The sequence below is a fragment of the Trachypithecus francoisi genome, unplaced genomic scaffold, assembly GCF_009764315.1.
Source record: "Trachypithecus francoisi isolate TF-2019V2 unplaced genomic scaffold, Tfra_2.0 Lachesis_group19, whole genome shotgun sequence".
NCBI classification, from domain to species: Eukaryota; Metazoa; Chordata; class Mammalia; order Primates; family Cercopithecidae; genus Trachypithecus; species Trachypithecus francoisi.
The window spans coordinates 38,453,227-38,471,299 of NW_022681464.1; the positions used below are offsets into that span (position 1 = coordinate 38,453,227).

General features: G+C 43.3%; 1 protein-coding gene and 1 non-coding gene across 2 annotated transcripts in view; both read right to left on the bottom strand.

Moving 5' to 3' along the window:
• Positions 1 to 18,073, bottom strand: part of DLGAP1 (DLG associated protein 1) — a 971,691-nt gene that overhangs the window by 81,060 nt on the left and 872,558 nt on the right. Inside the window, 1 exon segment of the mRNA XM_033178240.1 lies at positions 10,372 to 10,745. Coding sequence (XP_033034131.1) covers positions 10,372 to 10,745 — 374 coding nt within the window.
• LOC117064290 lies at positions 4,078 to 4,181 on the bottom strand. Its single transcript, XR_004429361.1, has one exon. It is a non-coding gene; the product is annotated as a small nucleolar RNA U13 (small nucleolar RNA).

The following is an 18,073-nucleotide window of genomic DNA, read 5'->3' on the forward strand; positions in this document are numbered from 1 at the left end:
CAAAAATAATTATTGACTTTGTTTCTATCTGTAAATTGTCTGTTCATATCCTTTACTAGTCCCCTCCCTAATTAGGCTGTTTTTTATTTTCTTAATCATAGGATCTCTTTATATCTTATGAACCTAAATTCTTTCTCTGTTACATATACTGCAGATGTTTTCTTTCAGTTTATCATGTGTCTTTTTTTTTTTTTTTTTTTTTTGAGACGGAGTCTGGCTCTGCCGCCCAGGCTGGAGTGCAGTGGCCGGATCTCAGCTCACTGCAAGCTCCGCCTCCCGGGTTCACGCCATTCTCCTGCCTCAGCCTCCCGAGTAGCTGGGACTACAGGCGCCCGCCACCTCGCCCGGCTAATTTTTTTGTATTTTTTAGTAGAGACGGGGTTTCACCGTGTTAGCCAGGATGGTCTCGATCTCCTGACCTCGTGATCCACCCGTCTCGGCCTCCCAAACTGCTGGGATTACAGGCTTGAGCCACCGCGCCCGGCCTATCATGTGTCTTTTGAACTTTGCCCTTCATTGGAGAGAATCTTAGGTAGTCACATCCAGCTTTTATGGTTTGGAAAGGCTTTTTCTCTAAGCATATTTTTTTAAAGTCCTCTTGTATTTTCTTTTATGCTTTCATGTTATCTTTTTCTCGTATTTAATTCTTAAATCCACCATCCTGAAATGATTGTGTCAAAGATACATATGTAGAGATCTAATATTACCCTCCTATACTACCTCCCTTGGGTTATCAATGGATCTGGCTCCATTTATTAACTAATTTTCCATTTTTATTTGAGATGCCAGCTTTATCTGATACCAAACTTTACTCACATATATTTTCCCATACATTCTCATATAGGCATTCCCATATACAGTCATGACACACACAGTGACATTTCTGTTAACGATAGAGCACATACACAATAGTGATCATAAGATTATAATGGAACTGCCCTGTGCAGAAGTACCACTTTGTGTCTTTTGTACTGTATTTTTACTATACATTTTCTATGGTTAGATACACAAATACTTAACATTGTCTTACAATGGCCTACAGTATTCAGCATAGTCATGTCCTACAGGTTTATAGCCTAGGAACAATGGGCCGTACTGTATAGCCTAAGTGTGGAGTATGCTCTGCCTTCTAGGTCTGTGTACCTGCTATGATGTTCACATGACAAAATCACCTAATAACACATTTTCCCAGGTGTATCCCTATCATTAAGTGACACATATATACAGACCTGTTGCTGGCCTATTGATCTGCTAGGCTTATTGACCTTCCCTCTCCTTTTTCCTAAATATAATTTTTTTTTTTTTTTTTGAGATGGAGTTTCACTCTGTTGCCCAGGTTGGAGTGCAGTGGTGGGATCTCGGCTCAGTGCAACCTCCACCTCCTGAGTTCAAGTGATGCTCCTGCCTCAGCCTCCCAAGTAGCTCGAATTATAGGTGTGTGCCACCATGCCTGGCTAATTTTTGTATTTTTAGTAGAGACGGGGTTTCGCTATATTGGCCAGGCTAGTCTTGAACTCCCATCCTCAGCTGATCTGCCCGCCTCAGCCTCTCAAAGTGCTGGTTGCGTGCCTGGCCTTTCCTAATAAAATTTTGTAATCAATCTTGATATTTTATATGGCAACTCTCCTCCTGTAGTTCTTTTTTAAAAAAATATAATTAGGCTGGGTGGCTCATGCCTGTAATCCTAGCACTTTGGGAGACTGAGGTGAGAGGATCACTTGGGCTCAAGAGTTAAAGACCAGCCTGGGCAACATAGTAAGACCCTGTCTCTACAAAAAATAAGAAAAAAAAAAAATAGCTGGGCATAGTGGCATGCGCCTGTACTCCCAGCTACTTGGGAGCTGAAGGAGGATTGCTTGAGCCTGAGAGGTAGAGGCTGCAGTGAGCCATGATCATGCCACTGCACTCCAGCCTGAGTGACAGAGCAAGACAATTTCTCAAAAAAAAGTAATTTAAAAACAGAACAAAACAAAACAGAAATCTCTAGGTTATTTTGGAGTATTAACTTCTAAGTAAACTTTAACATCAAATTGTCAAGTTCGTCCTGTTAGCCTCCATCAACTGATAAAAATCACGTTGGAATTTTTATTGGCATTTCTTTAAATATTTGTATTCATTTTCAGGAAATTGTTGTCTTTTTACTACATAGTATTCCTGTGTAGGAATATTAAATACTTTTCCATTTATTACAGTATTATATTTTATTTATTTATTTGCTAGACGAGATCTTGTTATGTTGCCCAGGCTAGAGTCCAGTGGCTATAAGCAAAGTTGATCCCATTAGTGATCAGCACGGCAATTTTCACCTGCTCCTTTTCTGACCTGAGCCAGTTCACCCCTCCTTAGGCAACCTGACAGTCCCCTGCCCCTGGCAGGTCACCATATTGATGCTGAACTTACTGTGGACACCCTATCGGTATAGTGCACTACAGCCCAAGACTCCTGGGCTCATGTGATCCTCCTGCCTCAGCCCCCTGAGTAGCTGAGAATACAGATGTGCACGACCATGCATGGAGGTTATTTATTTATTTATTTATTTATTTTCAGATGGAGTCTCAGGACTCTCACTCTATCGCCCAGGCTGGAGTGCAGTGGCGTGATCTCGGCTCACTGCAGCCTCCGCCTCCCGGGTTCAAGCGATTCTCCCTGCCTCAGCCTCCGGAGTAGTAGCTGGGACTACAGGCGCGGGCCACCACGCCTGACTAATTTTTTATGTTTTATTTTTTTGACAGAGTCTTGCTCTGTCGCCAGGCTGGAGTGCAGTGGCACAGTCTCAGCTCACTGCAACCTCTGCCTCCTGAGTTCAAACGATTCTCCTGCCTCAGCCTCCCAAGACGCTGGGACTACAGGTGCGCGCCACCACACCTGGCTAATTTTGGTATTTTTTAGTAGAGACTGGGTTTCACCATGTTGGCCAGGATGGTCTCGATATCTTGACCTCATGATCCGCCCACCTTAGCCTCCCAAAGTGCTGGGATTACAGGTGTGAGCCAACGCTCCCGGCCGCCTGGAGTTCTTATATTTTATGTAAGGTAAGTTTTTATATTGTTTTCAAATAAGAGTTACATATTATTTCTGAAGTTCAATTGTGTTGTTTTATAGTTTTTGCTACTATTGTGAATGGATTGTGTACCTTTATATTTTGTTTATTGATAATATATAGATAAGTTATTGATTCCTCTATATTTATATTATATTCTTTTACTTGGATTTTCAGTGGTTTCTGCTAGTTTTTTTTTTTTTTTTTTGAGACGGAGTTTCACTCTTGTTGCCCATGCTGGAGTGCAATGGTGCGATCTCAGGTCACCGCAACCTACTCCTTCGGGATTCAAGCGATTCTCCCTCCTCAGCCTCCCCGTTTCTGCTAGAATTTTAAAGGTGGACATGCATATTATCTATGAATAACAGCAATTCTGCTTTGTTTTTAAATATTTACACTTCATTTCTTGCTTCGTGTCTTGGCCAGTAAAGGCAAACAACACTGAATAAGCCTATGAAAATATTCATCGTTACTTGATTTCTGACTCTGGAATATCTCTAGCATTTCATCTTTAAGTAGAAGTTTAGTTTGGTTTCTTTTATTTACTTATTTATTTTTGAGACAGAGTCTCACTCTGTTGCCCAGGCTGGAGTGCAGTGGCGCAATCTAAGCTCACTGCAACCTCCACCACCTGGGTTCAAGCGATTCTCCTGTCTTAGTCTCCCGATTAGCTGGGATTACAGGCATGCGCCATCATGCCTGGCTTATTTTAGTATTTTCAGTAGAGACGGGATTTCACCACGTTGGCCAGGCTGATCTCAAACGCCTGACCTCAAGTGATCCACCCACTTCAGCCTCCCAAAGTACTGGGATTACAGGTGTGAGCCACCACACCCAGCCTTTAGTTTGGTTTCTTATAAATGCTTTTTATCAAGTTGATAACTTGGAATGGCTTCTGATTTTTACCAAATGCAATACTTTTTACTATCTATCTTGATACCATATTTTCTCCCCAAAGGTTAAAATGACTTTGAATTTCTGTGACATACACTACTTGATAATAGTATATTATTTTAATGTTTATTTCATTTTTCTTACTTCAGACAGGAAATATGCTGACATTATAATAAGATGTGTCTCCCTCACATCTTAAACGTTTGTGTGAAGACCCAGTCATCATGCTTATGAACCCCAAAAAGATCAGTAAAGGTATATTATTTTAAAATATATATATACACTTTGATTAATTCTCAAATTTGGTAAGAATTTTTACATCTATTTTTGTAAGCATATTATTCTATAATTCTTTTTTCTTGTGTTCTTTCAAATTTAGGTATTAGAGTTATGCTTATTTGATTAAAATATATTAAGAACCTTAGCTGGGCGCAGTGGCTCATGCCTGTAATCCCAGCACTTTGGGAAGCTGAGACTGGCAGATCACCTGAGATCAGGAGTTTGAGACCAGCCTGGCCAACAAGGTGAAACCCCGTCTCTACTAAAAATACAAAAATTATCCGGGCATGGTGGTGCGTGGCTGTAGTCCCAGCTACTCAGGAGACTGAGGCAGGAGAATCGCTTGAACCCAGGAGAAGGAAGTTGCAATGAGCCTAGATCACACCACTGCACTCAAGCCTAGGCGACAACAGCAAAACTCCATCTCAAAAAAAAAAAAAAAACCTTGATCTTTTCTTGTAATATTAAATGCTTTAAATAACATAGGAATTATTTGCTTCATGAATGCTGAGAAAACCTTTCCTGTTAAAATGATCCAAGTCTGTAACATTTGTGAAAGGTTTTTTTTTTTTTTTACTTTTTTTGCACTTTATTCTTCCTCCAGGTTTTTATTTTATTTATTTATTTATTTTTTAGAGAGACGGTTTCTGTCATCCAAGCTGGAGTGCTGTGGCAAATCATGGCTTACTGCCACTGTGACCTCCTGGGCTCAAGTGATCCTCCTACCTCAGCCTCCCAAGTAGCTTGGACTCAGGTGTATGCCAGCACACACGACTAATTTTTTCTTTTTTTTATAGAGACAGGGTCTTGTTATGTTGCTTAGGCTGGTTTGAACTCCCAGGCTCAAGCCATCTACCCACCTCAGCTTCCCAAAGTGCTGGGATTACAGGCATGAGCCATTGCACCTGACTTCTTTTTTTTTTTTTTTTTTTTTGAGACGGAGTCTCGCTCTGTCGCCCGGACTGGAGTGCAGTGGCCAGATCTCAGCTCACTGCAAGCTCTGCCTCCTGGGTTTACGCCATTCTCCTGCCTCAGCCTCCCGAGTAGCTGGGACTACAGGCGCCAGCCACCTCGCCCGGCTAGTTTTTGTATTTTTAGTAGAGACGGGGTTTCAGCGTATTAGCCAGGATGGTCTCGATCTCCTGACCTCGTGATCCGCCCGTCTCGGCCTCCCAAAGTGCTGGGATTACAGGCTTGAGCCACCGCGCCCGGCCTGCACCTGACTTCTTTCCCCAGATTTAATACTCCCTCTTGCATCAGTATTGGTAATATACATGAGTGTCTATATTATTTTGACTTTAAAATTTACCAGCATTAAGTTGTCACAAGAATCTTTTATAATTTTTCAAAAGGTCATATACTATTCTCATTTCTAATATTGTTAATTTCTATATTCCCTTTCTCAATCAGACTTGTCTATTATTTAGTATTTTTAAATAACCAATTTTGGTTTATCAATTCCACTTTACTTGTTATTGCCATTGCTCTGTTTTGTTTTCTAATGCATTTATCTATACTTTCATCATTAATAATTCCTTCTTTTGAATCTGTTGTTCTTTTTCTAGCTTTGTAAATTGAGTGTTTACTTTATATTGTAATATTTCTTCCTTAATTATAAAAGAACATAGGGCTAGGAATTATTTTTAGATCATAACTACGGCCACAGCCCATAGTGATGATTTATAGGATTCCTGCTGTCATTTATTTCGAAATAATCTTGAATTCCACCGGCCGGGCGCGGTGGCTCAAGCCTGTAATCCCAGCCCTTTGGGAGGCCGAGACGGGCGGATCACGAGGTCAGGAGATCGAGACCATCCTGGCTAACACGGTGAAACCCCGTCTCTACTAAAAAAATACAAAATTAGCCGGGCGAGATGGTGGGCGCCTGTAGTCCCAGCTACTCGGGAGGCTGAGGCGAGAGAATGGCGTAAACCCGGGAGGCGGAGCTTGCAGTGAGCTGAGAACTGGCCACTGCACTCCAGCCTGGGCGACAGAGCGAGACTCCGTCTCAAAAAAAAAAAAAAGGCCGGGCGCGGTGGCTCAAGCCTGTAATCCCAGCACTTTGGGAGGCCGAGACGGGCGGATCACGAGGTCAGGAGATCGAGACCATCCTGGCTAACATGGTGAAACCCCGTCTCTACTAAAAATACAAAAACTAGCCGGGCGAGGTGGTGGGCGCCTGTAGTCCCAGCTACTCGGGAGGCTGAGGCAGGAGAATGGCGTGAACCCGGGAGGCGGAGCTTGCAGTGAGCCGAGATTGCGCCACTGCACTCCAGTCTGGGCGACAGAGCGAGACTCTGCCTCAAAAAAAAAAAAAAAAAAAAAAAAAAATCTTGAATTCCTTCTGTAATCCAAATGTTATTTAAATGTTTTAATATTGCAAATGGTTAGATTTTGTTACCTGTTTAGTGTTCGTTTCTAATTTTAATGCGTCATGGTTGGCAAACATGACTGATTATTTCTTCTTTTTGGTATTCATTAAAATGATCTCCATAAGGCTCATTAGTTTTGATTGGAGACAGGTCCCTCCAAAAATCTCTTTCCAAATAAACGTTAATGCTGACTTCAAGGCCGTCAAAATAAAGTCTTCAAGGCTTAAATGTTTTGAAACTATCTCCTTAGTGTTCCTTTATTATTGTAAGTCAATAAATTATGAATCCAAGATAAATTTTTTATTTTATTTTATTTTATTTTATTTAGAGACAGAGTCTGGCTCTGTTGCCCAGGCTGGAGGGCAGTGGCACGATCTCGGCTCACTGCAAGCTCTGCCTCCCGGGTTTACTCCATTCTCCTGCCTCAGCCTCCCGAGTAGCTGGGACTACAGGCGTCCGCCACCACGCCCAACTAATTTTTTGTATTTTTAGTAGAGACGGGGTTTCACTATGTTAGCCAGGATGGTCTTGATCTCCTGACCTCGTGATCTGCCCGCCTCGGCCTCCCAAAGTGCTGGGATTACAGGTGTGAGCCACCGCGCATAGCCAATAATGTGCCTTTTTATTTTTCAAAGCTTTCTTTCGAATAGTAACAATTTCTTTGGTACCCCAGGCCTTTCTTCTGAGCTTGTAAAGTTCTGGTAACCCCACCTTTTCCTTCTTTTTCCTTTTATTGCTGTCTCAGTCTTCCCATACCTGTGTAACCAATTTTGTGTATTAAACTGTCTCCGTTTAAGAAGTGAGCCTGGTCTGTGATTTCCTGGATGGGATTTTAACCAATTCCATATGACTATACTCATGTAAATTAAAAACGCTTAGGATGTCAGCCAAAGTAGAATGTTGCGTCTTCACTATGCGGTGGTATAAAACTATCCAATGAAACTTTTTTCAGAAGATGCATGGTAGTTATTTCCCTGAAGAAGCATGATCCTCAATGCATTAAAAAAAAAAGGAGACAGAAAAGAAGCAGGGTTCATCCGAACAAGAATAGAGGACATTGTTCTCTTCCTGGTCTAAGCCTCATCCCTACTGGTCCCAGAACTGCCAGCTCATTTGCATCATGTATTAGTATCTTGTAAGCTTTAGTCTTTGTATATAAATTTATCTCTGTGATTTTTTACTCTTAGCTCCAAATATTGGCAAATGGCACCTTTTAAGTATTGTATCTAGAGTAATATACTTAAATTTATAAAGTGGCTTTCAAAAATTGTAAAAGAAATTGCAGGATATGAGATCTCTGTCCAAAAAAATCATAATTGAGAAAGCCTGTGGATTATTTAGTTCAGCATATTTAGTTCATTATAATTTTAAAGGACAATATTAATCATAACAGCTAAATCTAATAATTATTGAACACTCACGCCTGGCACTGTGCTTACAGCCTTACCTATATTTCATCAATTAATTTTTACTACACCCAAAATACACCATATGCAATAAAATAAGGACTATTATTATTCTCATTTCCCAGATGAGGAATCTGAGATACAGAAATATTAAGTAATTAATCTAAGTTCACGGAGGTTGTAAAATAAGTAGATGTAGTATTTAGCTATTGGGTATGAATTAAATTTAAAGTTTTGGTAAAGGATTGGAAACTTTGGCCCTAAGAGGGAAAGCATGAGAGAAAGTCTGAGATCCCAGTGTAACAAATTTTGGGAACTTGCATTTATATTTGATTTATGTATAATGAAACTCAATGAATATTTTGAGTCTTTAATTTTTTTTTTTTGAGACAGAGTCTTACTCTGTCGCCAGGATGGAGTGCAGTGGCACAACTTCGGCTCACTGCAACCTCTGCCTCCCGGGTTCAAGTTATTCTCCTGCCTCAGCCTCCCAAGTAGCTGGGACTACATGTGTGTGCCACTATACCTAGCTAATTTTTGTATTTTTAGTAGAGATGGGGTTTCACCATGTTGGCCAGGATGGTGTCGATCTCTTGACCTCGTGATCTGCCCACCTCAGCCTCCCAAAGTGCTAGGATTACAGGCATGAGCCACCGCGCCTGGCTTTTTTTTTTAACTTATTATTCTCCATCAAAGAAGTAGTATAATGTGATCATGTTAGACACTCGGTATAATCTTGGCTCTGTCAACAAAAAGCAGGTGACCTTGGGCAAGTTTTTCAACCGCTCTGTGCTCCCATCTGTAGGGTAGAGATGATCCTAACACCTATGCCGTAAGGTCACTGGATGAGTTAAATGAGAGTCACATAAAGTACTCAGTACTTTGCTATAATTTATATAGCAGTGTACGATGATTAGAGGAAGAATAAGAACAATTTTTTTATTCACTAAAATATCCAACTATTTAAGACATGAGATAATATCTCAAGTAAAAATTTTTCTCCCCAATGTTATATGTGGATTTAAGTCCAGTTCCATCCTACTGGGTGAAAATAATAATAATATTTATTATTCTGAGACTGAGTGTTAAAAAATCTAGTTCCCTGTGGAGGTTATAGTTTAGTGGGTGCATCATTACCACTAAACACACACAATGTAGTGATGGTCACACAACAATGTGAATGTCCTTAGTGCCACCGAACTGTACGTGTAAGAATAGTTAAAAAGGTCATTTTTAAAATTTTTTTACTTTTATTTTTTTCAGATGGAGGTTTGTTCTTGTTGCCCAGGCTGGGGTGCAATGGCGCGATCTCGGCTCACCACAACCTCTGCCTCTTGGGTTCAAGCGATTCTCCTGCCTCAGCCTCCCGAGTAGCTGGGATTACAGGCATGCACCACCACGCCCGGCTAATTTTGTATTTTTAGTAGAGACGGAGTTTCTCCATGTTGGTCAGGCTGGTCTCGAACTCCCGACCTCAGGTGACCCGCCCGCCTCAGCCTCCGAAAGTGTTGGGATTACAGGCGTGAGCCACTGTGCCTGGCCACACCTGGCTTTTAAATTAGACTCAGAGTGGGTTCAATGTGGATGGATTTATTCAACAGCAAATTGAGAAGTTATTTTTCAAAGGGTACCCACAGACTGATACAGCACAAAAAAAATGGAGAGAGACGATGATTTTTCTGCTTTGACAGAAGAACATTTCTAGCAGGGTAACCCAAGCTAAACAGATGTAAAAGAAACAAAGTGGAATCAGTTTGATCTTATCTTTGAAAAGCAGAAAAACAGTGAACTGAACTGAGAAGCCTACTGAGTTTTCTACCATTTTCATGAAATGCTTGATTAGGCTGAAACTAGTGCACATTCTTTCCTCATGATGCTGTGATGTGAGTTATTGCTTTCCACACTATCAGTCACTTTGGTCTTGCTCGCCTTCACTCCCACATCTATGGGAAGTGGTTCGCATTTTTGTTCTCATATGGTCATTCAATAGTGTTGAACATACTGTTATGTGGCTCGATGACCCCGGCTATTCTTGCAAGTCCACTCTTTTTTCTAAAAATAGAAATGTGTGTTAGGAATTAAAAGCACCTCATGTTTGATTGTGTTCATGTTCTTTGAATTATCCTGCAGTTTGAGTCACACATTCAATTTAGAGAACAAAAATAATAGCTGCTAATAATGTCTCCAAAGAAAATACTTTCATAATCTTGGTCACATTTAACAATATCCGGAGTCCACAGCCAATCACTTGAAAATCTGGTCCTACACATAGGTATATGATTCCAAGCGGCAAGAAAGCAAATCTTCCGGGGAAAGAAAAAGTGTTAACATTCCTTAGTTTTAAGTTCCTGTTTCAAAGGACAGAAAGGGAGGCTGTTACCTGTATCCCGATAGACAGGCATCGATTTTTCTTAAAGTGGTCCTTCTTCCTGTCCTCTGTGGTGACGGTGGCTATGGTAGTCGTGGTGGTGACGGTGGCAGTGTTATTACCCATGTGTTGACTGGCAGGGCCATGGATCTGGGCGTTTGCAGCTTCGATGGCGGCGGTCAGAGCCTTCATACTGTCCAGGCTCTCGGTGGAGTTGCTGAGTCCAGACTGGCTGATAATATCTCCTCGCTGGCCCTGTCCGTCCATGTAGGCATCCTGGGCTGACTCTGTGCTACTCTGGGCTGTGATAGAAATGAAAGGTTTCGTGGTAGTTCTGGGTGGGACTGGAGGTGGTGTCTTCTTATATGTTGTAATGCAAGATGACACTGGAAGACAGTGAAAACAAAGACACTGTGATTTCTGCGTGGGTTTTAATTTCTGATATTGTAACTGACAGCCATTGGAAATTAGGGCACACGAAACACACTGAGACATTTAACAGGAAAAAAAGTTCCACTGACAGGCTGAGACCCCTGCTTTCCGGAGGTGGTTTGGGTGTCCCCTGAGGTGTCCACAAAACCGAGGGAGGAAAACACTGGGAAATACCAATTTCTGAAGTGGAAGTTTCTGAAATGGAAATTAATTTGAATCAACATAAACTAGACATGATTAGCCCTCTGTCGAAACCTTCCCAGCCAACAGAGTGTATAGGCACAGAGAGAAGGTGAGGGGAGTCTCTGCCTTCAAGGAAAACACTACATATAGCTAACATTAAGCAAAATAACTCATTAGAAGAGATTCTAGTGGTTGATAATAAACATGGAAAAAGAAAAAAGGCAAAGAGGTTGTGAGGATGCGTGTTCTGATCCTAATAACAAGGACGAGGTGTCTAGGTGAGAAGGGTACACACGCCATCATAGCTGCTACAACTTGCTTATGGAAGCCCACTCCTTCCTTCCTTCCTTCCTTCCTTCCTTCCTTCCTTCCTTCCTTCCTTCCTCCCTCCCTCCCTCCCTCCTTCCTTCCTTCCTTCCTTCCTTCCTCCCTCCCTCCCTCCCTCCCTCCTTCCTTCCTTTTCTCTCTCCCTCCTTCCCTTAAAAATGTTTTCTTACAAATAGAGAGGAGGTCTCTCTGTGTTGCCCAGGCTGGTCTTGAATTCCTGGGCTCAAGAGATCCTCTCCCTTAGGCCTCCTTTCAAAGGACAGAAAAGGAGACTGTTACCTGTATCTTGATAGACAGACAAATAGAAGTGCTGGGATTACAGGGGTGAGCCACCGGGCCCGTCCACTTCCCACCTTTCTCTTTGTCTTTCTGTCTGACCGACCTTCCTTCCTTCCTTCCCTCCCTCCTCCCTCCCTTCTTTTCTCTCTCTGTCCCTCTGTTTCCCCCCTCCTTCCCTTCTTTCCTTCCTTCCCTCCTTCAGTCTTTTACTTTTCTCTGTCTTCCTGTCTTGTCATCCTTCCTTTTCATTCTCTCTCTCTCCATCTCCCTCTTTCTTGTCTTTCCCCTCCTCCTCCTCTCTGTCTTCCTTCTCCCCTTCCACCTTGCCTCTCTCTCTCTCTCCGTCTTTTTTTGGATAAGCGCTCACTATATAAGCTTCTTTTGTTGAATTTTCGCTTGTTTCTGAGCAGAACTACTCACTGAGAGTATTTACACTGTACAAAAGTCTCCTATTGTAGAAATTAATCCACATGCTAGTTAATAAATCAGTCTTCGTGGGCTTCGTCTGTATGAGCCACTCCCTAAAGTGTCTTCCTTTAGGGCAACTTGGTCAAGTCAAGGGCCTGAATCTGACTGGGTGTGGTGGCTCACGCCTGTAATCCCAGCACTTTGGGAGGCTGTGGCAGGTGGATCACCTGAGGTCAGGAGTTTGAGATGAGCCTGGCCAACATGGTGAAACCTCGTCTCTACTAAAAATACAAAAATTAGCCAGGTGTGATGGCGCATGCCTGTAATCCCAGCTACTCGGGAGACTGAGGCAGGAGAATCGCTTCAACCTGGGAGGCGGACGTTGAAGTGAGCTGAGATTGTGCCCTTGCACTCCAACCTAGGCGACAGAGCGAGATTCGGTCTAAAAAAAGGGTGGGGGCCTGAATCTAGGCTGCTGAGTACAATTTTGGACCTGTACAAGGGAGTCAAGGTCTATTTGGAGGCTCCCAGCAGCAGCCTAAGCCCCACCATCTAGCCATTTGATTACAATGCTGAGGGTTTTGAAAAAGCTTTATACTTTGACTTTCAGTTTCTCATTTGTAAAGCATGATTTTAGAAAATAAAGATCAAAAACGAATTAAGTTTCCAAGTGGGACTCTGGTCAGTGAAGCACAATTCCTTAAGCAGCTATTATAAATTCATTCAAATAATTACGCTTCCATCATTTCCTCCCCAGCCCACCCCAGCCCACCCACTCTCGCAGGTGGTGTCACCGTGGCTCCATCACATCAGCTAGACCTGGCCACGCAGTCCCAACTTGTTACCTACAGTTCTAGCTGCCAACTCGGACCATCTCACTGAATGAAATACTTGCTTCAACACTGAAGATGTTTCCTTTGGCCACTCAAAGGACACACCCTGTAATGAGCAATAAACCAAAGGACCCCATTATGCTGTCCTGCTGTTTCAGTGGCCTGTGATTTGGAGTACTTTCCTTAACCATAAAATAGATGGAGATAATAATGTTTGGCTATTTCGCAGGGATTGCCTGAGTACTGGAGGAATAAATCAAGCAAATGTCACATTACAATATCATATGGACCCTGGGAGAGGGGAAGACAAGGTGCATGACACAGAGGCAGTTGCCTCTCATTCCCTGGGTGGGTGACTGGCAGAGGCCCAGCCCAGGAGAACTTCCCATCTATGTTGACTCATGAAACACACATCTTTACCTCCTTTTAAATTTTTTTAAGAGATAGGGTTTCACTCTGTCACCAGGTAGGAGGGCAGTGGCACCATCATGGCTCACTGGAGCCTCGATCTCCCAGGCTCAAGCAATCCTCCCACTTCAGTCTCTTGAGCAGCTGGGACTACAGGTGTGCACCCCCACATCCAGCTAATTTTTTATTTTTTGTAGAGATGGAGTTGTGTTGCCCAGGCTGGTCTGGAACCTCTGGCTTCAAGCAATCCTCCCACCTCAGCCTCTCAAAGTGCTGCATTAGAGGCATGAGCCACTATGCCATGCCTGGCCCATCTTTATCATTTGAATGCAGCTCAACAATAAGCAGTCAACTTCCTCATTTTTTAGCTAATGCACCTGACAGGAAATGCGACTCAGGGAAAATACAGTGCCTGCAAGGTGCGGAACCAGGAGCGGAACCAGCCAGCCTCAGGTTGTTCCCGTTAGCCCAAAGCTAAGCCTCTGGCTAAACAATGCCAATGCATATACATTGTAAATACTTTGCCTCGCTCACTTTAGTTTCTTTTTTTTTTTTTTTTTTTTTTTTTTTTGAGACGGAGTCTCGCTCTGTCGCCCAGGCTGGAGTGCAGTGGCCGGATCTCAGCTCACTGCAAGCTCCGTCTCCCGGGTTTACGCCATTCTCCTGCCTCAGCCTCCCGAGTAGCTGGGACTACAGGCGCCCGCCACGTCGCCCGGCTAGTTTTTTGTGTTTTTTAGTAGAGACGGGGTTTCACCAGGTTAGCCGGGATGGTCTCGATCTCCTGACCTCGTGATCCGCCCGCCTCGGCCTCCCAAAGTGCTGGGATTACAGGCTTGAGCCACCGCGCCCGGCCCACTTTAGTTTCTTGTATCCAAACCTTGGTGCAGCTCTGGTTCTCAGAGAGGCATTAGTGATGGTAGCCCTGCTCGGAGTAATGCTCATCTCAGTCATTCAGCTGAAGACCCAGAGTGGGTGGGAGCCATAAATAGGATAGAACCTCTCCCTATTAAAATCGAATGAAACTAGAGCATTGTACCACTTCTCCTAAGACATGTCTTTACAATGTGAACTCATTATTTTGTTCAAAATGGATTCTCAGGACATTCCACCCACTGATATTTCAAGAAGCGAAATAACATATTCCAACATCAAATGTCTGATCTTTTGGATTACGTATTGCTTCTTGTTAGCTCTCCCTGGTTTCTTCTTTCAGTGTGGATAATCCAAACTGGACACTGAGGACAGGCACAGTGGCTCACACCTGTCATCCCAGCGTTTGGGGAGGCTAAGGTGGGAGGACTGCTTGAGTCCAGAAGTTGCAGACCAGCCTGGGCAAGATAACGAGATCCTGCCTCTACTCAATTAGAAAACAAAACTAAACACTCCCCCTCCAAAAAAAAAAGCTAGATATGCAGCCAAATATAGAATCATTTGATTTGCTATGACATACAGTAAAACTCCTGCCATGATGTGATAAGTGTGATGATGTGGGTGGGAGGGCGCGGGGCTAGGTCACATCGTTTCCAACGCATGACTGACCTTGGGGACCTGAGCCTCCAGTGTGACTCCTACACTCCCCAGGCCAACTGCAATTGGACGCCACCTGGTGGCTGTTGTCAGCTGATCTTCACTATCTATCGGGATAACTCTGGATACCTTGTTCAACAGGGACATTGGCAGAGCTCCAGTAATGCTTGAAATCTACCATGGTTAGATTGGACAGGGAGAATACTGGAGACATGACTTCTCCAACAGGGTGGTCCTGCCCCCAACACCCAAAGGAGATAACATTTTGAGATCCCCCTCACTTTGAATAAGGGAGCTGAATGGAGGACAGGAACCATTTCCCACGCTGTTATACGGAGGGACATTACTCGTTATTATGAAGCTTTAGGATAGGAACCATCTTCCATGCTGTTATGAGGAGGGGCGTTACTCGTTATTATGAGGCTTCACTGCGGTGAGCAACACTGTCCAGTCATGGACTAGGAAGGTGAAAGGAATTCAAATCTTGATGATTACTTTTTTTTTTCCAAGTACAGACAGGGTCTCATTGTGCTGTGTTTTGTGTTCATTGCAAATGAAATGATTTTTTTCCTCATCTGGTTGAAAGGACTCCATCTGGCTGAAAGGCCTTGAACTCCCCGGTTCAAGAGATCTTCCCCCTTCAGCCTCCTGAATAGGTGGGTCAACGGGCGCATGCCACCATGCCCGGCTTAAGCTTGCCGTTTGAAGGAGAGGAAAGGAGATTCAAATCACAACTCACACTTCTCCATCGTCCCCTTCTTCATTTTCCAATTCTTCTGCACTCCAAAGCTCATACAACGAAATCCTTCCGTTTTCCCCAACATCACCCTTTCCTAGATTTGCTATCTAAGCCCTAAACCCTCGCTTCTCCCCTAAGGGTGTTTTGTTTGTTTCAGTTCTACTCTCAGGATTCAGTGCCAGGAAAGATTTAGAACCCACTGAGAAGGTCTGAGCACCAGCGGGTGTGTGATAGATAAGAGTGAGGCTTAAGGAGGGTGAAACACCAGCCAATATGTTTGTCTTGTCCAGTCAAAACAGAAAGAGAAAATGAGCAAGAGAAAAAGAGAAAACGAGCAGCTTCTATACAGTGAGTGAAACATCTGATTTGTTTAAAGACGTTCTCTTTTTTTTTTTTTTTTGAGACGGAATTTCGCTCTTGTCACCCAGGTGCAATGGTGTGATCTCAGCTCAGGGCAACCTCCGCCTCCTGGGTTCAAGCAATTCTCTTGCCTCAGCCTCCTGAGTAGGTGGGATTACAGGCATGCGCCACCATGCCTGGCTAATTTTTGTGGGTTTAGTAGAGACAGGTTTTCACCATGTTGGCCAGGCTAGTCTCAAACTCCTGATCTCAGGTGATTCACCTGCCTCGGCCTCCCAAAGTGCTGGGATTAGAGGCGTGAGCCACCATTCCCAGCAAGAACGGAGAGGTGAAGCCAGCTGGACTTCCTGGGTCCAGTAGGGACTTGGAGAACTTTTCTGTCTAGCTAAAGAATTGTAAATGCACCAATCAGCACTCTGTAAAAATGCACCAATCAGCGCTCACTGTCTAGTTAAAGGATTGTAAATGCACCAATCAGCACTCTGTAATAATACACCAATCAGCACTCTATAATAACGCACCAATCAGCGCTCTGTGTCTAGCTAATGGATTGTAAATGCACCAATCAGCACTGTGTAAAACGGACCAATCAGCAGGATGTGGGTGGGGACAAATAAGGAAATAAAAGCTGGCCACTCCAGCCAGCAGTGCAATCTAGCCACAATCTGATGGGGTTGTCTGGCATGCTGTGGAAGGTTTGTTCTTTCGCTTTTCACGATAAATCTTGCTGCTGCCCACTCTTTGGGTCCACACTATCTTTATGAAATTTTATAGGAATTTTATAGAGTGTTTTACCTGTTGAATCTAAAACAAAAAACAAAAAACTAAGGGTTTTTTGTATGTCTTAAAAAAAATTCCTCTTTCTAGTAATTCTTTTTTGTTGCATTTTACCAAAGCACTGATCTGCAACAAATTGAGGGCAAACAAACAAACTGGTCCCTCACCAGAGATAGTCTGAGAAGCACTGAAAAGAACATTTGCAAATCCAGAGAACAGGGCAGAGGTAGTATGAGTGAGATTAAGAATATATTCAAGACGTAATTTGAAGCCACAGGCTGTTTTAGAAAACAAAATGATGTGAAGAGGCCAAAAGAAAAAAAAGAAACATGGAAGGACCTAAACTAGGGACATAAACATATTTCTATTGTAGAAATACAGAATGGGAACGATTGGACTTATGGTTGTAATGTCAGGTAAGGTGTCTGTTTCAGGAAAGGCATGTAGGATTAGAAGTATGGACCTAGGCCCATTGCGGTGGCTCATTTCTGTGATCCCAGCACTTTGAGAGGTCCAGGCGGGAGGATCTCTTTGAGCTGAGGAGTTTGAGACCAGCTAGAGCAACATGGTGAAACACATCTCCACACAATTATCCAGGAGTGGTAGCATCCTGCCCCAGACTTCCAAGTAAGTGGCACCTGTAGTCCCAGCTACTTGGAAGGCTGGGGCGGAAGGACTGCTTGAGCCCAAAAGATCGAGGTTGCAGTGAGCCAAGATCGCGCCCCTCCAGCCTGGCGACAGAGCAAGACTATGTCAAAAAAATAAAAAATAAAAATAAAAAGACGAAGTGTTTCATTTGGAAGAGAAGAAAGGGGGGTTTTCAATTATTTGGAGGGCTCTTGCTTACAGGATGGCATGGGCCTGCTTTGTATAAGTCCCCAAAGGAACAACAAAGGCAAGAGCTCAGAGAGGCATAAAGAATAATTCTCCAGGCATTCATTGTCCGTCCATAGAAGGAATCCAAGGACCTCACAGCAGAGGGAGTTCTCAGCCCCTGTTCAAGCACAGACCAGCACATGTTTTGGCTGGGAAGTTACAGCAATTGTACCAACATCTGATAGGTGGCTCAACGAGATGACAAGATTTCTTTCAAATTGGATGGTTATGATAATGACTGAAATCTAGACAAGAATTTGCAAACTAGGGAGGGTCCCACAGACAATGATGCTAAAGAACTGAAGAAAGAAGTCAAAAAAGGAGGCCAGAAAAAGAGCTCCAATGAGGCTGTCTGGTAGCAATGATGAACGTGCTGGCATCTCGGGAAAGCATCTGGCACCGATGAGGACAAAATTACTAATAGACAAGTTTGCTGCTCCTGCTTCCAGCCAAGCAGACCCCAAAGTTGTGCACTTAATAGTGCATCATAGGGCTCCTGCTCCTCGCGGTGATGTGTTATGCAGGCCTCACTTTCCAGCAAATGCCAGACAAATCAGCAGTCTGG